The following is a 25,724-nucleotide window of genomic DNA, read 5'->3' on the forward strand; positions in this document are numbered from 1 at the left end:
ACAACGGTTAAGTCTCACAGCGGGAAACCATCTTCCGTCCTGTCTTTGGGGGGCCAGAGAGATGCACCGCCCACTTAATCCGCAATCCCAAAAGTACCACGGACGTACCAGGCGGACAGGTGGGGGAGTTGAGGGTCTCGGAGCAAGTCCGTCACCGAGCGGAGTCGAACCCTCGCTGGTACGTAGTTGGAACAATGAGGTCAGGTCTAATACAGTATGTATATATTCCAGTAGGCACAGTAAGAGATATGCTAATTACGTAGAGTTACACATCCATCATTCATAGGTCATCTACATCTTCGTCAGTCGAAGACTTTCCCTGTTTGTTGAGTCGGGACATCTCGTGCTCTTCGCCAGATTTTGAAGAGCCACCAGAGCTTGACATGGCAATTGCCTGGCGTCCGGTGTCTGAAGACTCGAGGAACTCGCGCAGCCGACGCTTGCCCTCGACCATCGCCTGGTTCGATGCGGCTTCCGTCATCTTCAAGATTGGACCCCAGAGATTAAGCTGGTAGGTCACGTATGCGCCGACAGCGCAAACGAAGAGCAAGAAGAAGTAGGCCGGATTGCGAAGGACTGGCATATATAGTTAGCGTTGAAAAAATGAAGCTAGTATATCGTACTTACCAGCAATTATCTCGTTCCATCCGAGAGCAAGGAGGATGCCGTAGAAGTACAAGGGAACCTGAGTCATGCCTCCAATCGCACTCCGCTTGGCCTCGACGTACACTCCATCCGCAGCCTTCTTGAATCGCACCGTGAGCTCCTGGCGTTTGGAGTCACCAAGGATTGTCATTTCTTCCTCTAGGCTCTTGCCTTCCTCTTCGTCCACACCACCAATGGGGGCCAGATCTTCTTCGTCCGCGGGACTCGCTGAGCTTGGTGTGTGCCCGACCCAACGGTCTAGTGGAGGAGGAGCTGAGGATTCCGCTAGACGGAATCTGGAGAGAAGAGGTATCAGGGTGAGAGTCGACTCGCGGGCTTTGGTGTAGATGCCCTCGATGTCGTCGGTCGGGCGCCAAATTCTTGGGACACCGGCTTCATCATAGCGGAACTTGTCCTCAAAGTTCTCGCGCAGCTTCAGCAGAAGGTTTCCTTCAATCATTTCCTCGTCGATCTTGGCGCGCAAAACACCCCAAGACTTCCTGCGCAGTCTCCATAGACCAACATCCACTTCCTCCAAACTGGCATCGAAGCTGCTAGCGCGGTCCGTGAATCTCCTCTCAGCATCGAGAACTGTCTCCACGAAAACGTTCCAGACACGGTCCCAGAACTTCGTTTCTGCCGGCTTTTCACCGGATTCCGGTGCGCCACCGCCGGCACGTCCAGAGCCAAGGGCATTGAATTCTAGACCAACGGACTCGCCCAAACGAGATTGAACCCAACGTTCGACGCGAGTCGCCAATCGCCTCATCTCGTCCCTCCTCAAACGGCCGCTCACCTCTGCAAGCTCCTTCTCGTATAGTGTCAATTGCTGCTTGTAATCGCTCCAAGGCGCACCCTCCACCACAGTTGCGCGAGCAACTTCTTCGAATTTCTCCATGGCCTTCTTAACTTCGTCGTTGACAATTTCTGCAAAGTCATAACCCGTGCCCTTCTTCTGGCCCGCCTTCACAGCAGCTGTAACAGCCTCGCTAAACTCGTTGATCCCAGACTTGTGCGCCGCGTTCAGCTGGCCCTGGAGAAGAGTCTTCAGACGAGTATCGACTTTGTTCTCGAGCTCACCGCGCTTTCGCTGGAAAACACCTTTGTGGTATCGACTTGCCTCTGTCTCGAAGTTCTTCGTCGCCTTGGCTCGTGCTGATCGCATGACAGCACCCAACCCTCCAAGCACTTCAGGTTGCCCGAGACGAGAAGCCTGGGACTGCTTGTCTTCAAAAGGAATAATAGCCTCGTCGAAAACGATCATCACCTCTCTGAGAATTTCGTCACACCGGTATTGGGCGAGTAGTTCCTGTTGAGTCGGCAGGTCCAAATCTTTGTTGTTGACAATTTGGTCCCAAATGCCTTCCGCATACACGGAGAACCCGTCCGCGGGGATGCGGCGATGATATTCAGGGAGGAAAACACCGCCCTCTGAGAACTCACCGTTGCTCGCATTGAGCGCTGTGTCTTTCTGGCCCTCGCGGAAACGAAGGCTTAGCTTCTTTGTTTCTTCAACAAACCTTTCGGGCTGGTAGGTCTTGTGCGGGAGTCCGTAGAATTGGAAGTCAAAGTAATCATGCACTGTTGAGCGTTCCAAACCCGCGGGCTTAGATATCGAGTCCCATAGACGGGCCATGTCTTCCATTAATGTCTTCTGCAGAGCCTTGAGCGGCGTCGTGCCGACAAAATCACGGATCACGAAGAACAAAAGAGAGCGATGGGTGGTACTACGGGCGAGTTAGCTCCTTGTGCGAGTGAAGAAATAGATCGCCAAGTGACATACTTTTTGTCCTTCAAAAATAATTGCAAGTTAACCTCAAAGACCGTTTTGAGCAGGCCCATATTGGCACCTTGGTACAGGCCAACTTGATGTTCCCAAATATTGACAATCAAGACCTCGCTAGTTGCGAGCGCAAAGAGCGCACTCTTGCGTTCAAAGTCCTGGTCTTCTCCCCGCTCACGTCCATCGGTACCCTCCACATCCATAACCAAGATGTTATCGGCCATAGATTTATCGCTCCCTTTCTTGTTCTTGGACAGCCAGATACCCTTGGTCGTCTGACGCCTTTCCGTTTCTGCCATGACGGAGAAGTGGGTGCCAAAGAGATTGTTAAGGAGTGTCGATTTACCAGTCGACTGAGAACCGAAGACGGAAATGAGATGGTAGTTGAAACCGGCGGGTGCGACATTTTCGTAACTCAGATACTTGGTTAAGTTCGTGCTATAGCCATAGTTGTTAATTTCCATTGCCACACCAAGAACGAATGTTGTCCCACGTCGCATTAAGCCGCATTGGACCAAAACCCGTTTGTACATAAAGAGGGACAGCGAAACATACTTGAATTCCTTGTTCTCATCTATTACTTGGACGCCATGCTCGTATGTCGTCTTATCGCTGCTGTCACTGCCAATGGGGGCAAAATGGCCATTGGTCGCCATGGTGAAGACACGCCGTTGGGAAGCTACCCACGGTCACAGAAGAGCCGTCACTAAAGGGAATCTTGTGGTCTCTCAAAGTTGAGGAAGCTCTAAATATCGAAGAAAATGCAGTTGCAAGGTGGCCGCAAAGTGTATGCCGAGAAGAGTGGTATATTTCAGTAATAAGGAGGCACAGTGGACACAACAATAATAATGCAGGAGAGCAGATGCAAGGAGACGGGGCAGCTAATGTGCGATGATGAAGTAAGAAAAGGGTCACTGGAGATGGTGTCAAATCACAAGACACTGACAGCCACACAGAATCGGAGCCTGGAGATCTTGTGGTGCGCCCGAGGTTGATTGGAAGTGGAAGGCAAGTTGGTCGGTTGTCAGTGGTGACTGGTGAGTGGATGATCCCCAGCCGCCGCCGCCAGTCCAGCCGGTGCTCAGTGCTCGTGGCAGGGATCCGGGGCGTCATCGATGCCTGGACCATCAGGCCACAAGATTACACTTCTGGTTTAGCGCCATTCCGCCCTCTACCTCTACGACAGTCCTATTAGGGCTGCTTGATGCGCCAAACATCGACATCATGCCTGTCTTTTTCGCTCCCTGTTCATCATCTTTGGGTCTTGTTCCACATAGATAAAGGGAAACCGTTGGATGAGGCTGTGTCAGTTGCCCAGATTAAAGCATAGGTGTTCAATACTACTTGGACATTGAGATCAGTACGGCAGGGTAGCTTACGATCATCCAGTTCATATTCAAACATTCCTAGAATAACATGGAGAGGAGAAGCCTAATAAAAAAATTCTACATATTGAATAAAGTACAAGTATATGAATATAACTCTGAACGCCTCAGCGGCCCCGTCCCAATGTTATGGTCTGAATCCATTCGCGGTTCCCTGCACAGCAATCAAACCCCAAAGTCCCAGATGCATACCTTTTCGTTTAGTACAAAGCAGTCGTTTACTCTTCCATGACGCGGGTGACCAGACCGGTGGCAACTGTACGGCCACCCTCACGGATGTTGAAGCGCTGTCCAGCCTCAGCAGCGACAGGGTTGTTGAGGTTGAGGACCATTTCCACGTTGTCACCGGGCATGACACGGCGGCTCATGTCGCCATCGGGGAAAGAAAGGTCGCAAGCCTCATCTAAAGCGAAGTTAGAGGTATTTTCTAAGGCGAGAGGTTGAATGTTTTGAAAACTTACCAGCAGTACGAATGTAAGCCTGGGGACGGTAGTTGACACCAAACCCGCTGCGGCGGCCACCTTCAGCCTCAGTGAGGACGTACATGGAGACCATGAACTTCTTGTGGGCCTTGATAGACGCGGGAGCAGCAATAACCATACCACGCTTGACATCCTCACGGCGAATACCACGGAGAAGGAGACCAGAGTTGTCACCGGCACGGGATTCGTCACAGTGCTTCTTGAAGGTCTCAATGTCAGTGACCTTGGTCTTCATGACCTGACCACCTCCGAGAATCTCGACCTCGCTGTCCTTCTTGAGCAGACCACGCTCAACACGGCCAGAGGCAACGGTACCACGACCGGCAATGGAGAAAACTTCCTCGACGGACATCAGGAAAGGCTTGTCCAGGTCACGCTGGGGAGTAGGGATCCAGGTGTCAACGGCTTCAAGAAGGCTGTCAATTCGCTCAGTACCGATATCGGGGCGGCGGCCCTCGAGGGCGCACAGGGCGGAACCGAAGATGATAGGGGTCTCCTCGCCTTCGAAGCCGTAAGTGCTGAGAAGCTCACGCATTTCCAGCTCAACAAGTTCCAACATCTCAGGGTCCTCGACGGCATCAACCTTGTTGACGAACACAACAATCTTCTGGACACCGACCTGGCGGGCAAGCAGCAAGTGCTCACGGGTCTGGGGCCTAGTTCACGCATGTTATTAGGCGACATTCTGTCGTATCAGCCAGTGTATATGGGATTGACGTACATTTGACCATCGGAAGCAGCAACAACAACAATAGCACCGTCCATGTTAGCAGCACCAGTAATCATGTTCTTAATGTAATCGGCGTGACCGGGACAGTCGACGTGGGCGTAGTGCCTGTTTTCGGTCGCGAACTCGATGTGGGCGGTAGAGATGGTGATACCACGCTTACGCTCCTCAGGAGCCTTGTCAATAGCACCATATTCGAGGAAAGCGGCAAGGCCCTTGGAGGCCTGGTACTTGGTGATGGCAGCGGTCAATGTGGTCTAAGAAAGTCCGTGTTAGAAGAGGACTTCGAGGAAGATACGATGGGAGGTTCTTTCTTACCTTTCCGTGATCAACGTGGCCAATGGTACCTTTCAAGTGTCAATTAGCCAAAGACACACCGCAGCAAACGATGTATCTAGCTTACCAATGTTCACATGAGGCTTGCTGCGCTCGAAAGCAGATGCCATCGCACGGACGGTCTGTCTGTCCTTGGAGAGCGCATACTGCACCGGGTTGACACCGCGAGGACGCGTAAGAGATGTCCGGGTGGTGCGGAAAAGAAGGTTGGCGGTTCTGGAAAGGCCCGACATGATGACTGCTCCGCAAAAAAAAGACTAACAGAAAAAGAGGGCAGAGGAACGCGATGGATTGAAGGAACAACACCTGGCGACAAGTTGAGCTTTGCAACAAACCCGAAAAATTTAGGAGGCGTGCTTAGTCATCGATTGACCAATCAGCAACGGAGGATTGCGGATGTTCCTGGAGTTCCCGGCCGTGCTGAGGCATACCTCGACAAATGCATCTGGGCAGTACTGTCTCACATCTTTGCTCGTTGAAGGACATTCTAGTTAATAATTGCTTGTTTGGTGCTTGAACGGTACATATATTTTATGTATATGAGCCGTGTCCGAACGTCAGAGCCCATCGTAATGCCCGGCAATCCATTCCCGGGGCCACTTGCTTGATTCACAGAGTGTAGCTGGAACTACAAGGCGTTGAATATTGTACACATCCTCTGACTTTATATAATGTACATGGCATATAACGCATTTTGGTATATCATCATCACGAATCCTTTTGCTTCACTGTGAGCATAACCCGCTTGCCCGGTTGGCCCTCCATAGCTGAAACCTGTATGGCATTCGCATCCCTGACAGCTTGTAGAACCTTGTCCATTACGTTCTTGACCTCTTCTGGTGTCGCATTCCGCTTGTGTTTCTTTTTCGTTAGAATTACTTCCACCTGCCGGCCCTTCTCCAGGAAGGAGGCGAGTTGCTTAAGCCTATGAGAAAGATCATGCGCATCAATGGCCCAGTTGAGCTCAATCTGCTTTACCGATAGCTTGGTAGCTTGAGCGGTTTTGGCGACGGCACGCTCGCGCTGTCGCATTTGGTCGCGGTTTACGACCTTGCAAATGGGCGGCCTGTCAGGCGCACCTGGAGCGACTTGAAGTACAAACTGTGCCGGTCGCTCGATTGAGGCTAGAACGGAATTGAGCTGCACGGGCGGCGTGAGTTTGTTATCCTCGCCCACGAGCTGGATAAAGTCTGCTTGAATACCCTCATCTCTGAACTCATCGGTCTTGGCCGGTTGGCTATAGCGGGAGGATGTGAAGCGATACCGGAGCTGCGACGAAGATTGCACCGGAGCGTAGCGTAGAAATTGCGATCGTGGTAATACGTGGGGTACGAGGAATGTCTGGTGAAGAGCCTGTGTGGTGGTGACGAGGCCGCGGATGTGCTTCATCTTTCGTGGTAGGAAGTAGCGAAGAGTTCGAAGGGATTTGACAGAAACAGGAACGACGTAGTTTCAGTAGTATCCAGGAAACTAGCGTTGAAGACGGAGCACGAAGACGAGGGTATGCGACCCCAAACACAGCGGGCGATGAGGACTTGCAGTTGGGTGGTGCTGCGGTGGACGCAAGCGGTTGGAGAACCCTGGAACAGCCACAGTCCAGATTCGACGCCACAGCGGATCTGTCCCTTTTCCCGTTTTACAGTCCCGTCTGGACAACTTTCTTATCTTCCTCCCCATCATTCACCCATCCCCTGTCCCCCCAGATCCGGTTCCTCGTGGGAATTGCTCGGAGGCCCCAGGCTCTATGATTTCGTCTTCTTTTCTTCGTTAAACCCTCTTTCATCGCTCGAGCGCGACCCGAGGACTCGTCTCCTGGGCCGTGCTAGAACCCTTTCCCTTCTTTTTTTGCTCGCATGTCGACTGGAGTTGACGGTCGACCTTCAGGCCCACGAGTCAGCAGGCGCTCTATTTCGCGGGTTACCGATTCCGCTGACTCTTTTACCGACCTGCCAACGACCTTTACAGGCAAACGATCAACCATGGTCACTCAAACCCAGCGATCCCGTTTTGTTAAAACGGGCGCCATTGTCGGCGCCCTGTTGCTCATGCTGTTCTGGCTTGCTCCATCGAGGAGCACAGTGTCTAACCTTGGACCTTGTAAGTTGCTGCCGACTTTGAATCCGCGGGGTCGTTGCTAATACTGGTTTACAGCTTCTCAACCCTCCACTGGTGGTGCGCCTCTGACGGCAAAATGCTCGAAGCCCAACGATCCCTCCAAGCCTCTTATCCAGTACGCAATGATGATCGATGCTGGAAGTCAGGGTTCTCGAATCCACGTATACAAATTCAACAACTGCGGGTCCACTCCCGAACTTGAGCACGAGGAATTCGAGCAAACTGAGAAGAAACAGGGTGGCTCCGGACTTAGCTCCTACAGGGAGGATGCTGAGGGTGCTGCTAAAAGCTTGGATCCCCTCATGGCTGTCGCAATGAGTACCGTTCCAGACGAGTACAAGTCATGCTCCCCGATCGCAGTCAAGGCTACTGCCGGACTGCGCATGCTTGGTCCCGACCTTAGTCAGAAGATCTTAGAGGCAGTGAGAACCCGCCTTGAAACTGTCTATCCCTTCCCCGTCGTCTCCCGTGAGAAGGGTGGTGTTGAGATCATGGACGGCTCCGACGAGGGCGTTTACGCTTGGATCACCACCAACTATCTTCTCGGAAAGATTGGTGGACCAGACGAGACCCCTACCGCCGCGGTCTTTGACCTTGGCGGAGGCTCGACTCAGATCGTTTTCCAGCCTACATTCGATAAGAGCCCATCCGGCGGTATGCCAGAGCACCTAGCCGAGGGCGACCACAAGTATGACCTCCAGTTTGGTGGACGCCACTTCGAACTATACCAGCACTCCCACCTAGGGTATGGTCTCATGGCTGCAAGGGATGCGGTGCACAAGGCCATCGTCGAGGCGAAGCTAGCTGCAAACCCAGGTGACCGCGCGTGGCTGAACCAGCCCATTTCCAACCCCTGCATTGGGCCCGGGATGGAACGTGAAGTGGAACTGAAGTACCAGGATGAGCAGTCCAACCACCCTCTCGCCCCTTCAGTTAAGGTCAAGATGGTTGGCCCCAATGAGGGAGCTCCTTCGACCGCTGCCCAGTGCCGCGGACTGACGGAGAAGATCCTTAACAAGGAAGCCACTTGTGCCCTTGCACCATGTTCATTCAACGGTGTCCACCAGCCTTCTCTCGAGAAGACCTTCTCCAAGGAGGACGTCTACATTTTCTCCTACTTCTACGAGCGTACGCAGCCCTTGGGCATGCCCGATTCGTTCACATTAGACGAGATGCACGATCTCACCAAGACCGTCTGTGCCGGAGAATCCGCATGGAATGTCTTTGAAGGTATCCAGGGTGCTCTCGAAGAATTGCGCGACCGACCGGAGTGGTGTTTGGACCTGAACTTCCAGCTCGGTCTTCTTCACACTGGTTACGACATGCCTCTGTCGCGTGAGGTTAAGATAGCAAAGAAGATCAAGGGTAACGAACTTGGATGGTGCCTTGGTGCCAGGTAAGCATCAATCATGACATCCTTACTTAGAATTCATAGTACTGACAACTTCATAGTCTCCCCCTCCTGAGCCAGGAGTCAGGCTGGACATGCCGCGTGAAGGAGATCTCATAGATGACGGTGACGCCGGAAATGACCTGAGTTATATCTTTTAATTATTCTTAAACGGGTGCAACAAAGATTTTTTTTTTCTCTTCTGCATGCTAACAGGCTAGACCGTTGGTATTGTGTTCTTTTACATTTGATTTGGATGTGGCCTGGTCTTGATGTACGGTATGGATTAGAGATCTGGTTATCGGTGGATATAGAATGTTCTCATTTCAATGCATTTTCAATGAGACAAGCCTGGAATTATTACCTCAATGCCAAGCTGAATAGACATGCTTTTTTTCTGCCAAATTGAACGCCTGAGATACCCCCTGAAGACAAGCCATCTAAACATAACTTTTCAGCTCCATAATCAAGATATCGTGAGTATGTATATGTGTATGCGGATCACTGAAGGGGACGCCAAGTATATGCATGCAAAGTAGTAATAGCCAGAACCCACAGAATGGAGAGCGAGACTCAATTACCGAGATCTTGGATCGATGGTTTCTCTGACGAAGACGTCTTTTCCTTCCCCATCAAGCGATCCATCAAATTCGTATCTGAGTGTCCGTGAGGTTCAGAATCTTTCTCTTCGTCGCCAGAGGTAGGCTCATCACCGGGCCGCTTCTCTTCTAAAACACCAAGTCCTAGGTTCTGTAGACGGCAGAGATTAGCAGTTTGGAATAATTAGAGTATAGTTGGAAGCGTAACAGCGAGCATACCATTTCAATGTATTGACCATCACTTTGAGCCTCATTTTCATCATCCTCGTCAAGCCGTATGTCCTTTGCACGCCCGGCAGCTATTTCCCTCTGTAGATCCTCATTGGCGGTTTTCATCTGAGGCAGAAACGCAGATAACTTGCTGAGAAGACCGGGTTCTTGGTCAATGCGACGAATATTGGGTTTTCGTCGCGCCGGCAAGGATGTGATTCCTTCGTTGTCGCCGGTCAGGACGTTATTTGAATCCCCAGCAGTTTCACTCTGGGTGTCGTTGCAGTCATCATCATCATCATCATCATCGTCGTCGTCGTCAGAAGAGGTTAAGGACGAGCCAGACGAGGATGTGTAATCATCGTCGTCCTCCTCGTCGTCGCCGCTGTGGTGGGCTGCGGAGGAGTCTTTGCGGGCGTTCACCGCGGAGGAAGCAGAAAGTTCGCGCCCGCCATTACTCGTCACAATGTGCTGAGGGGAATTGTCGCTGCGCGGGAGCTTGGGTAGAGTTATCGGGCGTGATGAGACAGACTGCGCATCGGCATGCTGTTGAGGGCGCTCCTGTGGCACACTGTCCATTTCAAGCGCTGCCAATGAAAGAGAGAAAGTGAGACTGAGCCGAGCGATTCGAAGGATGGATGTGCTTCGCCGTCGCGAAACAAGGTGGGGCCTGGTGGTTGTCCGTCGATGGGCCGGTCGCGAGGGGGAGATGCAGGTCCGGAATTAATTGGATGCTTGGACATGCAAGAGACAGCGGACCTTGAAAGCCTGAAGAATTCTTTGTCGGGTGAGGAGGGTCGGCTGGTGGTGGGAGTGTCTATTGGACCGTCACCTTCCACTCCCGTTGTCATGTTCATTTCATTTCTCTAGCAGCCATGCAGGATTGGATCAACATCTGGAGTCCTATGGTGGCAGTGAGCCTGTCTCCTTTCCTTCTGATTGGGGACTAACATCTCGTCTGGTCGTATATGAAGTTGGACCAGTCCAACTCTGATTGAATGTTCTTTTCGCTCTTTTTGCTGGGCTGGGGGCTTTATTCCATCCCCCTCTTTCTGTCGTCGTCTTTGTTTCCCCAACGACGTGGTTTGTCCTTTCATTAAATATCCATTTATAGATGGGTGTGCCTGAGCATCATCTGGCTTTTCCCTGTGATACAAAACTGCAGGCCCTGCATCGTTCTGAATGTGTGTCTCTGCTACTAATTGTTTGGCCTCCTTATACTTCGGGCTATAGCTAACAAAAACCCCGCAGAATCCACAAACAACCCCTCCTTGAGGTGGAGAGCAGAAGAATAAGCCGGTCCATATCAGCGAAGGCCGCGAACTCTTCAAGATAAAGCACAAGCGGAGACAGACTAGACCATGTCCAAAATGGAACCCCCTAAGCTTCAGGTGCAGCAGCCCTCGCCAACAGAGGAAGCCAAAGACGCCACAGACAGAACCCCAGCTACCAGGAGATCATTGCACCAGAACATCCTGGGCAAACTCCGTCCACTCCCTTTGCAATACCACTGGACATTCTGGTACGACAAGCACTCTGAGAGTGCATCTTCCGACTACGACGAGAGACTGTACGTCCTATACGAAGACGTCGCGGACATAGCTACCTTCTACCGCGTCTACAACAACTACCCATGGGAGAAGGTCCCACAACGAGACACAGTGCACATCTTCCGCAAAGGTGTGAAACCAGTCTGGGAGGATCCCGAGAATCTCAAGGGTGGATGTTGGAGATTCCGAGTGCCGAAGAGAAAAGCGCAGGCCTTCTTTCACGAGATCGCCATTCTCTGCATCTCGAATGAGTTCCAGGCTGCCTTGGAAAAAGGTACGCAGATCTGGAAGACATGACCCATTCCTTCGGTGAATCTATGAAACTAATAGAGCACAGAACATGACCATGTCCTTGGAGTATCTACCTCCGTACGCTTCAACACGCATCTGATCTCGGTATGGAACAAACTAGGCTCGAACGAGCACTCCGTCAAGCTTCTAGAGGAAACGATCCTTAGTCGCTTGTCGCCAAATTTACGGCCTACTGACTCAGGTACGAACTCGTATTTCTATAAATGCCATCATGAAAATGAAGGGTACCAAGAAGCCGTTGGGCAGCAGGCGGGTTCGGAGTAACGGATTAGTACACTACTACAGGCTTGAGGTATTACGGCATGGGTTGATTACGTTTAAATATTTGTATTGTTTAGAGGATAAATAAAAAGGGCCCGATTTGTTCATTAATTAATTATTTCGTTTATACTGCTGTTTCTTTGGTACCTTGGTACCTGTACAAGTGTTAATAATACATGGATAGGGCAACGGAAGGTCGGTAGACACACGACCACCCCTACTCCCTTGATGAGCTCTTATCGTCTGCATTGCCAGGCCGCCAACTCTGCGCCTTCTGATCCGGATCGCGCGGCCTCTCTCGATCCCGCTCTCCTCCACCCGGCATATACCGGTCTATCTCGACGAAGCCACGAGACCGCTCATCAGAGCGCTCTGGGGACCGCAGCCGTCGACGCGGAGAACGGCTTCGATGGCTGGTAGATGGGACGTAGCGGTCGATGTCGAGCATGCTTGGAGAGTGCCGTCGAGAACGGGAACGACGGCGCGGTGAAATAGAAGGTTTTCTTTCCCTGTCCCTGCCGCGATCCCGATCTCTATCGCGGTCGCGGTCACGGTCTCGTTCACGATCGTGGTCCTTCTCTGTCCGATCACGGTCACGGTCACGATCGCTAGCCCTGTCTCTGTCTCGTTCTCGATCTCTGTCTCTGTCTCTCTCCGAGGGCCTATCCCTATCCCTGTCTCGATCCCGATCCCTGTCGCGCTCTCGTTCCCGTTCACGGTCTCTGTCTCTGGATCTGTCTCTGGATCTGTCCCTATCTCGAAACCGATCTCTTTCCCGGTCTCTTTCCCGGTCCCTGTCACGATCTCGATCCCGATGAGATGAGCGTGGGCGTGAAGATGAGCGAGAATAGTGACTATATCGCCGACGATAACTATCATAGGCCGGTCTATCCCTACCACGATCGCGACTTCGGTCCCGACTACGATCCCGACGGCGGTCATCATCTCTATCCCGGTCATCTCGTACACGGTCTCGGTCACGGTCTGATCTCCTATCCCTATCCCAGTCTCGGTCTCTATCCCTGTCCCGATCTGTTCGATCACGATCTCGATCTCGATCTCGGTCTCGGTCACGGTCTCTGTCATAAGTTCGAACGGTAGACCGACTCCTACTGCGGCGGCTTGGTCGATAGCTTCGATCACCGTAGCGGTCCGCCCGGAAGTCGCGAATTGGGACTCTATCGTCAGAATCACGGTCTCGAGGTCTGTTAGATGCGTCCCGTGATCGGACGTTACGGTCATCGTCAAATCGCGATCCTCTCCTTCTCGAACGGCTGCGGCTGTCATCGTGCCTCCGGCTTCGGCCATCGGCCACTGTTGATCCACGTCGTCGGCCATGTTCTGGGTCAACAGCTGGACTGCCTGATTTAGGAGGAGTGTTAGAAAACTTCGACTCTGAAGCCTCCTTAGACTTGCTTGTCGCTGGCTTTAGCCCGTTTTCGATCGCCTCGGCTTCCTCGAAATCGAACTCCGGCTTCTGTCGGGCCTTCGCGGCTAATTCTTCGCCTTCCTTCAGCAGGAGCTGCAGGGCAGCCTCTTCCAAAGCCTTCTCATCCACGGGCGCTGGCGGCGCTGGCGGGGGAGTGGGTTCTTTTGATATTGGGGTTTTCTCGTTTCGGGCGTCTTTGATACGGGGTGATAAACCACGATCCGAGCGGTAGCCGGGGGAGCGGTCGCGGTCACGGTAACGGTGGTGATCTCGGTCCCTGTCCCTGTCCCTATCACGATCTCTATCCAAGTCCCTGTCCCTTGTGCGACTGCGATCTCGGTCACGATATCCCCAATCTCGATATCTATCCCGGTCTTCACGCCGCCGTCGCTCATACCGTTCCTGGCGTTCCTTTTCTCGTTGCTCATCCAGAGCTCGCTGTTCTGCGCGCCATTTTTCATCCCGCTCGCGCTTCCTGGCTCGCTCCTCGTCGTCTTTTTGTCGTTGAATTTCGCGCTGCTTCCGCTCCTCTTCCTCTTTTCGGCGCTCCTCTTCTTCTTCAATTTCTCTTCGTTTGCGTTCTTCTTCCTGCCAGATCTTTTCACGTTCGTCACGCTTGGCCTTCACAATCTTATCATAGTCCTCATCGGCTGTACTCCCCGCTATCTCCTCGCGAAGGGCGCGCTCATCGCCGATATCATGGCGACGAATACCGCGAATGGACTCTAGAATAGTCGGGAGATGTTGTGCGGCCAGCGCATCCAAAGTCTTCTCGACCGTCTTATACACATCGCTACGGTCCACAGCGCCTTCAATCAAGGTTGCGGCCTTTCCCTGTTCTCGAGAAAGTAGTTGAGGTTCGCGCTCGATTTCGGACTCGGCTAAGTCGGTGAGTAGTTTCGTAAACTCGACCTTTCCCTCCTAGCGCGTAGTCAGTACCCATGGACAAGGAGAACCCGGAAAAAAGAAAATAGAATATGCGGTTGCCTTACACCATCATGAAATTCTGACCAGACCTTCTTGCGAACATGGTCGAATCCCCCCTTTTTCTTAAAGTTATGTAGCAACTCGTCGACCGCTTCGTGTTGCGCCGAAGTCAAGGGCAGCTCCTCGGTCTTGAACTTCTTGCGCTGCAAACTCTCAACGTCGAGCGACGGTCGCTTTACGCCATTAACCTGGGTTCCTGGCGCCTCCACAGATCCTTCCATAACAAGTCGCGTGGAAATCAGACGAAAATGCCCGAGTTCCCAAGTTCAGTTGGGCCAAATAGAAATTCATTGTAGATCACGACCCTGTGTTGGAGCGCCGCGACGGGTTCGGCGAAACTCGCGTTCCGGAGCAGATTGGGAACTGCGGCCCCGTGATTCGACAGCCTTGGGTCAAGCACAACTTCATCCCGATCGACTGCATCTCTGCCGACGGAGCTCAATTGTGCCGGGACTCTCTTTAACCCGCCATCGCGAAATAACTGCTTGATTTCTCTATCGGCAGGCTCCGCTATCTTTCTTTTTTCCCTCCCCCCTATCCGCGCAATCCGAGTCCGCGACCCCTCACTCCGTCAATATGGTTCACAAAGTCCTCTTCTGGAGCGGCTTCGGTACGTCCACTCCCGGCAATTTGTGTTTACGCGCTCCGGGTTACTAGTCAATTGGCCTTGTGACTTTATACGCCTTTCAACTCCATCGTATACTATAGTTTTTTCAGGGCTCCTGCTAACCATTCGGACTCCAGGCATCGCCGTCCGACTCTGGCAACTCGGCATCGAAATGCGTCCTCTCTTCGTCAAAGAATCCCTCTGGGCCTACCCCCTCTTCGCTGGTATCGGCGGCAGTTTCGGATACTGGATCCAGGGCGTTGAACAACGACAACTCAAAATCCTCGCACAGCAAAAGGAAGCTATCCTGGAGAAGCGCCGGCGACGAGACGAGGTTGGTCTGAGCAAGGTGGAAGAGGCCGGTACCTTGGCTGCGACGTCATAAAGTTGGTGGTTCAGTTCTGCTTGTGTTTATATCATATCATATCCGCCTCTTTCTTTTCTTGTGTTCGGTGAATAGCGCGTGGAAGGACGGGTTGTCTTCTCTTGCGAGGGTTAGAAGGTTCAACCTGTACATGTACCAAAATACAATGGTTAAAATTCGCTATGATCACAATTTTGTGTCTGAATGAGTATTATCATTGAAGGATGTGTAGAGGACGAAGCGAAATGGCTTGCTCGTGATTCGATAGATTTCATTGCTATTCAATTTCCTAACTAACGTTGTTTCTGCTGAGTGTCCTGGTGAACATCACAAAGCAGTCAACTTAATTTATTTTACTTCTGGCTTAGCAGCGCCGATTCAGGGGTGCAACCAACATACAGGCCATCCTGCTATCTGGCAGACACATCGAGTAGAGTTTCTATTTGTCTCAAGGAATAGATATTGGAATTTACATACGGAAGTTCATTGTCTACCGCAAAATAATTCAAGCATGATATGTGACAGTGTAACATTAGAAGCCCGATCAGGCTTTCTCTATTGTAAATTGTGTTGAGATTTCCCATTTCTGACCACCGCCTCCATATCCCCCGCCAAGTCGATTTTTGATTAAGCTAGAAACCCGTTCACGCAGACGCAGAAGATTCTCCTCTGAGCCAGTGACACGGAGCTTCAAATTTGCCATGCATAGCCCGTAATGAACTTGCCAGAACCTCGCGTCGTCGACAGCGAAAACGCACGGGTCGGCTTCAATGTCCCGTACGACATCGGAGACTCCCGAGCCGGAATAGGACATGAGCAACATAGATCCTAACGTCTTGACGAGGCGCATTCCGAGAACACACATGCAGATTGAAATAGTGCTAGACAATGTGACGTCGAGCCATGTGTAAAGTTGAATGGAGACCAGAGGGAGGAGTAGAAGCAGCGCGGAGCAAGATAGCGTAAGGAAATGAGACGGGTTGCTGAGTACAGATGGTAGGGACTCAATATACCCAAATCGCATGGCCTTTCCGATCCGGCCATGGTTCCGCAAGCCAATGGCAGAAACCAATGTGGACGAAATAGCGAGAAGCGCAGTGAAATCTACACTTCCTGGGGAGACTCGCTCGTGGGGATGTTCATGGTGAGGCTCATGGCCGGAAGACTCAAGGAAATGCTGAAGATTGTGGGAAATAAGATCCAATCCCATGAACAGCAGAAGAACACACATCGCGAACCCAGCCAACACCTCAGCTCGTTCCAATCCAAAGGGATGTCGAATACTTGATCGCTTCCAGACCTCGAAATTACCCAACACATCAACTGCTACACAAAGTAACGCACCCAGCGAGTCGAAGAGGATCAAGTGAGATAAGGCCGTCATTGCCAAAGATCCATGGGCACTCCACAGAGTGTAGGCTGCAACGAACATATGGCACACACTCCACCAAAACCTCCGTTTCTGATCCACAGACATACTAGATCGGCATTCTTTCAGCGTCGGGATCGGCAGCGAGTTGGGCAAAGCTAATGGGGCCCGAGGGGGTGGTTCGAGGAAAATCTGGTGCGAGATACTACTGTGCTTGTATTTGTGACCACGTCGCTGGCCAATGTTCTATAGGACTTAGATTAGCGGGGTGAATTCGCGAGTAGTTATAGAGCATGTAGAGCATGTCTTACAGACTTCACCACAGGGCTCTTGGCCATTGTCGTGGTTTGGAAGTTGAACGGCCCGGATGAGACATTGTCGCTCTGGCCATTGGGTTGTGCAGCATCCACAGAGAGGTTGAAGGAGGCCTTTGTAGGGCTCAGGCGATCAGGATCTTCGGAGGCAGACGGGTTTCGTGGCGACGCGAATGATTCAACCAAAGGCGACAAAGTATCACGGCCGAGTTCTTGGGATGGGATGACAGAAGCACTTGGGGGATCATCCGGGGGTGGAGTGGGCGTCCGCGGCGGCACGGGGAGCGGCATGTTAGATGCCATTGCGCCAGCGCAAGAGGCAAGAAATTAACAGTATAATTCAAAAAGGCCGCGGTGCGCCTATGCAGTTGGCTGGGGAAACGTCACGGTGTTATTGATGCTGTTGTTGAAGCGCGGAAACTGATCGAGATTGAGATCAGGAGGCGCCCAGGCGGGGAGGAGACTGTGGCCTCAGGCGCCAACATTTAGTATGGGGCCGCCGGAGACTCATCGCATCATCGACTCCTCCATCGTCTTTCCATCTACCTCTACTTATCCCGGCTCGGCCGCTTTCCAGGCTCTTCTTTTTCCTTCATGATTTAAGATTAATGAACCCCTTTCCCGCCCCTTCCTGGCGATGAGATTCCTTTTAACGGCGTAAGGTGGTTGGATCATCAGACGCTCGGAGGCTGGCGCCGTCGTCCTAGTTATGGATCACCGCGGCTCGTTCTTTTTCTTTCTGGTCGTCTTTTATTTGCTTCTCAGCTCACAGTCACATCCACCGTTAATATCTCAGGATCGTGAGCACCAGAGAGAACTTGAGAGAGAACGACATGCGCTTCACCTGTTGAATGAGTCCCACTATGGAGACTTTGATCCCCGAGCCGATAAGTGGCTTCCATTGATCGGGGCCCGAAAAAACGATAGCTTTGACTGGGGACTTTTGGCGGATGCTCAGGATAGGACCCGGTATCAACTGCGTAATGTCTTTACGGACGCAGGTCTAGTTCCTCCGAACGGGCTCGAAGACCGCGATGCATCTGGTGCATTGAACCTTTCTCAGTTGGCCCTACCTGTTTATCGCAATTCAACAGGGACGTTACGCGGAGACTGGGTACGTCGCAAGCTGGAAGCCGATCGGCCTCCGCTTAACACAACCGCCATTGTTCTCGAACACGAGTACTTTACCCACGAGTTCAGCCAAAACGTCACTGGTGACAGCGGAGCCTTCTACCTAAATGTGCATGAAGGAGGCGGGCAGGAAATAAAGTCTCCTCAGGGCCATGTTCGTGAGATCCGAGCAACCTTGGCCGTGGAGACGGATGAGTTCTGGGGCAATACCTGGTATATCTCATTATACGGAGTCCATTTCCCTGAAACTGGCGGCATTATTCTCACGACGACAAGCGAGAAATTCCGTGGCGTTTTCAGTCTACCCCACTTGACATTGTCTGCAGACTCCTACGACATTTCCCACGATCTGCTTATGAAATCGCTCTCGGATACCATTGCAGAGAAACAGAATCGGCACCCTACACTATTTCCCTGGTCTTCGCTTGTGGGGACGGAGCAGGTGGAATTTCCGTCGCCAAAGTGTGAACATATCGTTTATTTGCAGCAGCACCCGGTAGCCATAGAGGGTTATCTGGCGGACCAGGTGGTCATTAACCATATGGAGCAGGAGTTGAGATACCCAACTGGCGCACCGATACCCTCTCCACCCGTACTGGTCATGTCGGCTGTGGTATACTCCCCCGACTGTGGATATATCCTCGAAACCAAGGGAGCGCCCGATTATCCCCCTACAGACAGACTGTATCTCCAGGGCCCCAAATCAGAGGAGTATGCGAGATACGCTGCGCGCGTAGTATTTTTGGTTGCCGCTACGTTTATTGGCCAAATTACACTGCTTATGCGACAAATCAAAGACTCCTCCACTCCATCAACTCGCAGTCGCATTAGTTTCTATACTATTGCTCTCATGGCGTATGGGGATGCATTTGTGCTAGTCTTTATCCTACTGGAGCTCTACCCGGCGATCTCATTCCTGGTTATGGCGACTCTGTCCTTCTTTGCCTTTCTTTCCGTGAGTTATATTGCCATGAAATTCATGATAGAAATATGGGCTATCCAGGCTCCGGAGCGGAGAGAGCAAACCCGTCGGTCTGGCCCTTCCACGCCGCCTAGCCGGTCCGGTGGGCTACCTCTCCCTGCTACAGCGGCTCGAGTCAGAGATTCCGGCGCTACGCCCATAATCTTGACACCCGATCAAGACCCGCCTGCCGATGAGGGAGAGGAAACAGCTACACCGAATCGATCCACCGTACCAACAGCACAAGAAACTCGAAGCGATGTGGGCGCGATGTATGCGCGTTTCTACTTTGTCCTCTTCGTGATGCTCATTATCTCGATTTGGTCATTCCTCTGGCCTAATAGAGTGGGTGGCTGGTATGCCCGAGCCCTGGCGTTTAGCTACTTGTCATTCTGGGTACCACAGATATATCGAAACATCATGCGCAACTGCCGGAAAGCTCTGCGGTGGGACTTTGTCATAGGCGAGAGCTGCCTTCGACTTTTTCCCTTCCTGTATTTCCTGACAGTACACGAAAACGTTCTGTTCATTCGCCCAGACCTCAGAACCGCAGCCTGCCTTACTGGCTGGGTTTGGATTCAAGTCTGGCTCCTGGCGAGTCAAGACATCTTAGGACCGCGCTTTTTCGTTCCCCGAGGTTGGGCTCCTCCGGCGTACGACTACCACCCGATTCTCCGTGATGATCCCGAATCGAGTCTTGATCTCGAATCCGGCGGCGTCCTACCAATCGGAGCCCTGCGAGCAGACGGACGACGGGACTCATCAAGTGACGCGAAGGAAGACGACGACCGACAGCGCAGCAAAGACCGCAAACGAGCGGTTTTTGACTGTGCGATCTGTATGCAGGATATTGACGTGCCCGTTCTCGCGACGTCGGGAGCCGCGGGCGGCAGCAGCGTTACAGACGGTGCGACGAGTATCCTCACGCGTCGGACTTATATGGTCACGCCATGTCGTCATATCTTCCACAGTGCCTGTCTTGAGAGTTGGATGAAGCTTCGTCTGCAGTGTCCTATATGCCGCGAGTCCATTCCTCCGGTTTAGATGTACAGCATTTAGGATAGACCTTGATCTGAAATAGATTATTTGGCTGTGTAATATATATTATTTACTTCCATCAGATGCCTGCTATTGAGAGAAGAAGCGAGGGCTCGAGAATCGAGATATCTTGGTCATAGCTCAGGTACATGTGCAACAGTGGAGCACTTTACCTCCGGAGTCTGTAGAGACGTGGGGCAATGTCAGATATAGTCAGAAGGTGATTGGTTCATGATTACAACCCATTGAACAGGGAGATCCACCTTCTACAGTAAAAGCGCACGCAGTTACGGGGACAATACTGACAGCATAACACTGGTGCTGTGAATGGGATTCAAATATCCTTGTCTAGCACTGTCGAAAGGACTTAATTTTTCTCTGTAACAATCCACCATCTACTATTCGTGGCTGGACCATGTTCCGTCATCAGGCCCTAGGTATATAAACCTCATTCTGACCCTGTTCCCTTGAAATTCTTTTACTCTCATTCCTCTTACGCATCTGACTCCGCCTAGGAAAAGAAAAACCATGCTCAGCAAGCCCAATTCAATGGTGTCGAAAGCGAGCTCACTATTGAGCAATACCTCCACTTCTCTGCCGCGTTTTCTTCCGCACAACCACGCAGGAGCGTCCATGGCCGTATCCTTTGACCCCAGTACCAGCAAAACCGACCATCATTGCATGGGTCGAAGCGTGCAAGGCTAATAACTTATAAGTCCTTAACGAGCATGGATTCCTAACCGACTATCATTATCATTGGTTCCATGTCTCCAGAGGATGTCTCGAAACCAGAGTATCCTCAAGGTGATTAGCCTTAACAACCTTCGCCTGGTTTACACCGAAGCACCATCTGCACCACAGCGTTTAGACACGGCCAAGGATTCAATATCTAACTTGGTGGCGCCCGGGAGATCCGTGATGTTGATGTCCAACCAGTCTTGACAAGTGATTTCGGCCATCGCTTTTCAACTTTGCAAGAGACCCAGCTAGCTAATGAGGCATACAATGCCAGCAAGACGGAGATCCTAAAGCTAATTCGTCGAACTCTCAGATTGGAATGGAAAAAAATCTATTACTTTATAAGCTAGGTCTTACCAAGGAGGAAAGCTCGCCGACTATTGTTGTATTCGTCAGTTCATTCACGGTCACGGGTTGGTCTGATCTGGCCCTCCAGATAAAGCGGTTACTGCCCGCCAACGATTCCATTTCAGCGCAAATTGGAGAGAATTTCTCCCCAGATTTGTTTATAAGGGCTGAGTGCCGGGCTTTGGAAGGAATTGACTCTCCAAGAGTGGCAACTCGTATTCCAAGACCGGGAGAGCGATCTATTTGACGAGCGGCATGTGTAGTGGCGGTACAAATTATTGCAACTAGAATTATCCTGACCGCCAACGCTTCACCAAGGACGGGGAGAAGATGGGCGCAGATAGCGGACTCAAGGAGGGACGAGTTTGCTGCCTCCTTTACTGGGAAGCCGACAGCCTGTGTGGCTATCAGATATCGGGGCTGTGCTCATCTATGGATGGCGTGAAGTGGTGGGTTGAAGAGAATATGTCACCGGTTACTCTCAGCTTTTCCACAGCCTTCTAGTGGGAGACTATGCAGCGGCTAAGGGACCCTCGAAGCCATTGAATACTGTAAGCAAAACCAGCTGACCAGGATGCTGATACCACTAATGTTTGAGGTTTTATATCTAGCAGTTCACCGCCGTCTCTTCTTATCCAAACAATCCATGGACGATAAGCGTCCTTCCCAAGGAAACCCCGCAGGTCTGTTGCTTAATTAAGAGTTCTATTTCCAGAGGATGCGCGAGTCAACTTGGTGGGTGACTCCTCCACTTCATCACACCACCCCAACCACGTCAACCAGTAAGAGCGCAAATGTAACCGCGAACCTGCACACCCCTGTCAATCCACTCCAATCAGACAGTCCGGGGGCTGCGGCGCAGTGAGTTTGCTTAAGCCAAGACGACGGACCGTCCCTTGACTGTGACCCAGTCCCCTGCTTCTGTGGCAGTGTGGTTGCTTTCCTCGCTACCATGCATCTACACTCCGATGATGCCTTGACTTAACACACCAACTCAGCCACGCAGGTGTGGCAGAGCAGGTGCACCTTAGGCAGACAAGTAAATCCCCTGCACAGTGTGCCATTTGACGAAGTATATAGTCGAGCAACATTTCCCTCACAAAATATTATACCCATCAACCAACTCAGATACCAATTCTCCAATAGAAACAACAAAACAACCAACCATGCCATCTCAATACTACTCCTCCCACCCACAAATCTCTCCCCTCCCGCACCTCTCCGACATAATAAAGCTCAAACCAGAGGAAGAACCCCATTGCGTCGGGTTCGCCGCCACCAAAGGCCGCCGCTGCCACAACCCCATAAACGCCCGAGACCGGAAAATGGCCGTTACCCTTCTTCACAAGGGCACCAGGGATCTCCACCAGGGGTACCCCATCGATGACCTCCTCGAGGACCTAGCACCCCTCGCTTTATGCAACAGACGGCACCAGAACCAGGCAGCGGAGATTGTCGAGACGTGGCAGCGCCGCGTGCAGCGGTTTGAGCGTTCTTCTAATATGCCTGCGCCTGTGGCGCCTTCTCGACCTCCACGAGCCACCACATCCACATCTACATCTACATCTACATCAGCTCGAACAACAAGTAGCAGTGGGCAGCAGGGACTTGGAGTTGAGCGGGATTCCTCTCTCACGACTGAGCGTCTGCAGAGGAGAGTCCGTGAGATGACTCTAGAGCTTGAGCGACTAAGGGCCACTGTCTCGGCGACACAGTCGACGGTTCAGAATCTGGATCCAAGTTCAAATGAGCAAGCTCGTGCACCTTCTGCGTCTGTTCGCCCAGCCGGTGGTGTTGTTGATGCAGACACAACTAGCAGCGATGGCAGTGCAGTCTCCAGAGGCATATCGAGTACGAGATCATCCGGCACGACAGTATCATCAAGCCCAGTGACATTAAGCTCTGCGCCAATAAGCCCTGCGTCAACAATCTTAACATCACCTTTGGGTGGCACGCCTCGTCATGTTAGAACAACAGCCCGGATCACTCTACCTTCGTCTCGTGCGGGCGATGCTACACGTCGGCCGATTGAAGGTGAATGTGGTATTTGTTTGAATCCTCTGCGGAGGACTCGGTCTCGCGCTGCTTCTAGCTTTGGTGATGAAGAGGGGGTTGATGCTGACACTGCGGATGATACGGACTCTGGTTATGAGGAAGAGAGTGAGGAGGAAGTTGGGGATGTCGAAGGATTGACCTGGTGCAGAGCTCAATGTGGAGTCAACTACCACGCGGAGTGCATTGGGCAGTGGTTGCAGGAGTCCACACATCGGAATTGTCCGACTTGTCGGAGTGGCTGGATTGAGTAGGGGTGTTTAACCAGGTTATTTATGCAAGTCAGATTGTAATGATGCTTCCCAGAAGGAATATGATTAATGAATAGCGATTTTTAAGTCTGATTGTATACCGTTCATCACACTAGAAGAGGCTTGTAGTTAGTACTAAAGGATTTCAACAAGATACGAGGCAACCGGAAGCTTGTTCATATATTATATTCGCCTTTAATGTTGAACCTTCAAAGCGCGCGCAGCCGATGAGGGCGACACAAGAATAGTCTAAATAAGGAATCCACACCCTCTCCCGTCACAAAGCGACATCTCTCTCCTAGGGGAAAAAACGGGGAAATAGGGAAGCCAAGAACAAAGGACCAAAGCAGATATGTTCCGCTCTCAATTCATTTTGAAACAAACTCATACGTTCACATTTATTTATAATCCTTCCGCATGCCCTTACTCCTCATCAATGGTGGCCTTGTAGGCGGCCTCATCAAGCAGGCCATCGGCCTCGGAGGCATCGCTGACCTCAATCTCAGCGATCCAGGCATCACCCTCGGGGCTCTCGTTGATGAACTTCGCTTTATCTTCAAGGATAGCATTTGGCTGCACAACCTTGCCAGAGACGGGGGTGAGGACGTCCGAGGCAGACTTGACAGATTCCACGGCACCCACGGGCTCGCCGGCGCTCACTTCGAGACCGGCCTCGGGGAGCTCAACGAACACAACATCACCAAGGGAATTTGCAGCGTATTGTGTGATGCCGACCTTAGCTGTATAGGGGGTTAATCCATGGTTAGTTTACTCTTGACTTGGAAGAATAGGCGTTGGAGGAGCTCACCAGTCTTGCCGTCGCCGGAGAGCTCGACCCATTCGTGGGATTCAGTGTACTTCTTCACTTCCACTATATTTTGGAAAATGAGTAATTAGTATATGCTTCACTACAGGCAGCGACAAACGCCAATGGCTTTGTATAGGCGATTTGTGTGCGGTTCTTACAGAATGGGCTCTGCGAAAAGGTGCGGATTGTTCCCCGCGGGAAACCCATTGCGGGCGAGACCCTGCGGACGGAGCTCAGAGGGAGCTTCTGGGCGAGGGCGCGGGAGGCGAAGGGGCGGACGACACGAGCGGCAGCAGACATTGTGAGAGATTTAGGGCGAAAAATGGCGAAAAACAACGAAATTGGACGGATGTAGAGAGGTGTAGGAGAGAGGAAGAGGGAACGGCGGAGGATGATGTCGGGGTTGAGTAGATAAAGCGCCAAGACTGGCCCTGATAAGCGCGTCATGGCCTGTTCCGAGTCGGGAAAATCTTCACTTGTGGCTCTTCTGCCTTTTCTGCCTCTCTCTTTCTCCGACCCGACCCCAGTCCAGCCCAAACCCCACTTTGTGTCGCTTTTTGCTTGTCGTTTATTTGATCGCGATGCTGTACGAATTGATTGCTATTGTATGCTGCCTATTTTATCCCATGCTGTGGCTCTCCCCCAATGCTAACTCTCCCCCCTAGGTCCGTCCGGGCAGTCTGAACGAGGTTCGAGAGTACGTACCTTTACAGCCGGAAACGACCCGGTTACCATCCTCTTACCACGCTATCGACGCTTCTAAATCGCTGCATAATTGAATAAAACTAACACGCACCAGCATCGCCCGTAATACCGGCACCCTCGTCCTGCGCTCCGGCGGCGTAATCCGCGGATTCACCAACTGGGGTGTCTTCCGTCTGCCCAGAACCACAACGAAACACCAAGCCCGCTATACCGATGGCCACCACTTCATTATGCGATTCGATGCTGCCTCACCTGTTCAGCTGGGTATCCGCCGAACCCTCGCGCTCGACCCCCGAATGATCCGCTTCTCCGTCATCAAGCTCGGCGACAAGCTGGAAGAGGTCAAGGACGTCGGCGGGAAGGTTGAATGGAATGACGTGCGCAGCTTATCGAACTCAATCTAAGAATTTATTTCGGATGGGAGGAACTCGCATTTGACGACGATGGAGGAGCTGGGGTTTGTTACGATATAAAGGCTGGCCAACCTACGGGTACGGGCTCGGATGTTGATATTGGATTTTACTGTTGGGACGGAAAATACGGATTGATCACCTTGTACATTATCAACGGCATTTTCGGCGCATATGACTTTTGTGTGTTTTGCTTTTTTTAGATGGGTTGATAATATGTCGGCCATGCCTCGACTTTTTTGCTTGATGCCACGTGACTACGCTATGGTGAAGCAAAACAATAAATCGTTCACGACTCACTTGGTTTGGTATATACGTAGATCTGAGGAATATTATGCGATTTAAGGACGGTGATGGAATCAGTATAACCAATTTCGGAGAGCGAGTATCTGTTATGGAGTCCAAAATATATATCGT

The 25,724-nt window shown here is 51.8% G+C and overlaps 13 protein-coding genes across 13 annotated transcripts; 6 read left to right on the forward strand and 7 right to left on the reverse strand.

Annotated features, from left to right (window-relative positions):
- Window positions 1-195: 195 nt before the first annotated feature.
- sey1 (dynamin-like GTPase SEY1) lies at window positions 196-3,455 on the reverse strand. Its single transcript, XM_040845671.1, has 4 exons — window positions 2,984-3,455; window positions 2,429-2,866; window positions 628-2,372; window positions 196-576 (listed from the first exon to the last, which is right to left on the reverse strand). The coding sequence occupies exons 1-4, from the start codon at window positions 3,082-3,084 to the stop codon at window positions 281-283; spliced, it is 2,580 nt and encodes an 859-aa protein (XP_040707432.1). The 5' UTR covers window positions 3,085-3,455; the 3' UTR covers window positions 196-280.
- Window positions 3,456-3,790: 335 nt separating this feature from the next.
- Window positions 3,791-5,659, reverse strand: ASPSYDRAFT_127080 (translation elongation factor Tu). The gene is made up of 5 exons (XM_040840468.1): window positions 5,426-5,659; window positions 5,341-5,369; window positions 5,017-5,279; window positions 4,275-4,951; window positions 3,791-4,216 (listed from the first exon to the last, which is right to left on the reverse strand). The coding sequence occupies exons 1-5, from the start codon at window positions 5,589-5,591 to the stop codon at window positions 4,032-4,034; spliced, it is 1,320 nt and encodes a 439-aa protein (XP_040707433.1). The 5' UTR covers window positions 5,592-5,659; the 3' UTR covers window positions 3,791-4,031.
- Window positions 5,660-5,801: 142 nt separating this feature from the next.
- On the reverse strand, window positions 5,802-6,913 carry ASPSYDRAFT_38222 (putative translation initiation factor IF3). Its single transcript, XM_040845672.1, has one exon. The coding sequence runs from the start codon at window positions 6,745-6,747 to the stop codon at window positions 6,067-6,069; it is 681 nt and encodes a 226-aa protein (XP_040707434.1). The 5' UTR covers window positions 6,748-6,913; the 3' UTR covers window positions 5,802-6,066.
- A 424-nt stretch (window positions 6,914-7,337) lies between these two features.
- Window positions 7,338-8,983, forward strand: ASPSYDRAFT_142787 (guanosine diphosphatase; the record flags this gene model as incomplete). Its single annotated transcript, XM_040841270.1, has 3 exons — window positions 7,338-7,455; window positions 7,510-8,869; window positions 8,926-8,983. The coding sequence occupies 3 exons, from the start codon at window positions 7,338-7,340 to the stop codon at window positions 8,981-8,983; spliced, it is 1,536 nt and encodes a 511-aa protein (XP_040707435.1).
- Window positions 8,984-9,436: 453 nt separating this feature from the next.
- ASPSYDRAFT_53292 (NOPCHAP1/New4 family protein) lies at window positions 9,437-10,251 on the reverse strand (the record flags this gene model as incomplete). The annotated part of the gene is made up of 2 exons (XM_040848663.1): window positions 9,437-9,613; window positions 9,682-10,251. 2 exons carry the CDS (start codon window positions 10,249-10,251, stop codon window positions 9,437-9,439), a joined length of 747 nt encoding a protein of 248 aa, XP_040707436.1.
- Window positions 10,252-10,609: 358 nt separating this feature from the next.
- On the forward strand, window positions 10,610-11,963 carry ASPSYDRAFT_248150 (eukaryotic translation initiation factor 4E). The gene is made up of 3 exons (XM_040844146.1): window positions 10,610-10,856; window positions 10,924-11,496; window positions 11,560-11,963. Exons 2-3 carry the CDS (start codon window positions 11,034-11,036, stop codon window positions 11,796-11,798), a joined length of 702 nt encoding a protein of 233 aa, XP_040707437.1. The 5' UTR covers window positions 10,610-10,856; window positions 10,924-11,033; the 3' UTR covers window positions 11,799-11,963.
- ASPSYDRAFT_38224 (BOD1/SHG1 domain-containing protein) lies at window positions 11,889-14,482 on the reverse strand. Its single transcript, XM_040845673.1, has 2 exons — window positions 14,217-14,482; window positions 11,889-14,145 (listed from the first exon to the last, which is right to left on the reverse strand). The coding sequence occupies exons 1-2, from the start codon at window positions 14,430-14,432 to the stop codon at window positions 12,013-12,015; spliced, it is 2,349 nt and encodes a 782-aa protein (XP_040707438.1). The 5' UTR covers window positions 14,433-14,482; the 3' UTR covers window positions 11,889-12,012.
- Window positions 14,483-14,626: 144 nt separating this feature from the next.
- ASPSYDRAFT_38225 (putative NADH-ubiquinone oxidoreductase 14 kDa subunit) lies at window positions 14,627-15,442 on the forward strand. Its single transcript, XM_040845674.1, has 2 exons — window positions 14,627-14,821; window positions 14,956-15,442. Exons 1-2 carry the CDS (start codon window positions 14,788-14,790, stop codon window positions 15,201-15,203), a joined length of 282 nt encoding a protein of 93 aa, XP_040707439.1. The 5' UTR covers window positions 14,627-14,787; the 3' UTR covers window positions 15,204-15,442.
- Window positions 15,443-15,555: 113 nt separating this feature from the next.
- ASPSYDRAFT_38228 (cation efflux family protein family) lies at window positions 15,556-17,280 on the reverse strand. Its single transcript, XM_040845675.1, has 2 exons — window positions 16,863-17,280; window positions 15,556-16,797 (listed from the first exon to the last, which is right to left on the reverse strand). Exons 1-2 carry the CDS (start codon window positions 17,154-17,156, stop codon window positions 15,727-15,729), a joined length of 1,365 nt encoding a protein of 454 aa, XP_040707440.1. The 5' UTR covers window positions 17,157-17,280; the 3' UTR covers window positions 15,556-15,726.
- Window positions 17,281-17,406: 126 nt separating this feature from the next.
- Window positions 17,407-20,436, forward strand: dscA (ubiquitin-protein ligase dscA). The gene has a single exon (XM_040845676.1). It carries the CDS (start codon window positions 17,575-17,577, stop codon window positions 19,999-20,001), a length of 2,427 nt encoding a protein of 808 aa, XP_040707441.1. The 5' UTR covers window positions 17,407-17,574; the 3' UTR covers window positions 20,002-20,436.
- A 1,811-nt stretch (window positions 20,437-22,247) lies between these two features.
- Window positions 22,248-23,387, forward strand: ASPSYDRAFT_25695 (uncharacterized protein; the record flags this gene model as incomplete). The annotated part of the gene is made up of 1 exon (XM_040844191.1): window positions 22,248-23,387. The coding sequence occupies one exon, from the start codon at window positions 22,248-22,250 to the stop codon at window positions 23,385-23,387; it is 1,140 nt and encodes a 379-aa protein (XP_040707442.1).
- A 420-nt stretch (window positions 23,388-23,807) lies between these two features.
- ASPSYDRAFT_142799 (glycine decarboxylase subunit H) lies at window positions 23,808-24,492 on the reverse strand (the record flags this gene model as incomplete). Its single annotated transcript, XM_040841273.1, has 3 exons — window positions 23,808-24,124; window positions 24,193-24,255; window positions 24,351-24,492. The coding sequence occupies 3 exons, from the start codon at window positions 24,490-24,492 to the stop codon at window positions 23,808-23,810; spliced, it is 522 nt and encodes a 173-aa protein (XP_040707443.1).
- Window positions 24,493-24,692: 200 nt separating this feature from the next.
- Window positions 24,693-25,606, forward strand: ASPSYDRAFT_38233 (mitochondrial 37S ribosomal protein bS6m). Its single transcript, XM_040845677.1, has 3 exons — window positions 24,693-24,797; window positions 24,858-24,889; window positions 24,992-25,606. Exons 1-3 carry the CDS (start codon window positions 24,774-24,776, stop codon window positions 25,299-25,301), a joined length of 366 nt encoding a protein of 121 aa, XP_040707444.1. The 5' UTR covers window positions 24,693-24,773; the 3' UTR covers window positions 25,302-25,606.
- Window positions 25,607-25,724: the final 118 nt, after the last annotated feature.

This window comes from Aspergillus sydowii, assembly GCF_001890705.1.
Source record: "Aspergillus sydowii CBS 593.65 unplaced genomic scaffold ASPSYscaffold_1, whole genome shotgun sequence".
NCBI classification, from domain to species: Eukaryota; Fungi; Ascomycota; class Eurotiomycetes; order Eurotiales; family Aspergillaceae; genus Aspergillus; species Aspergillus sydowii.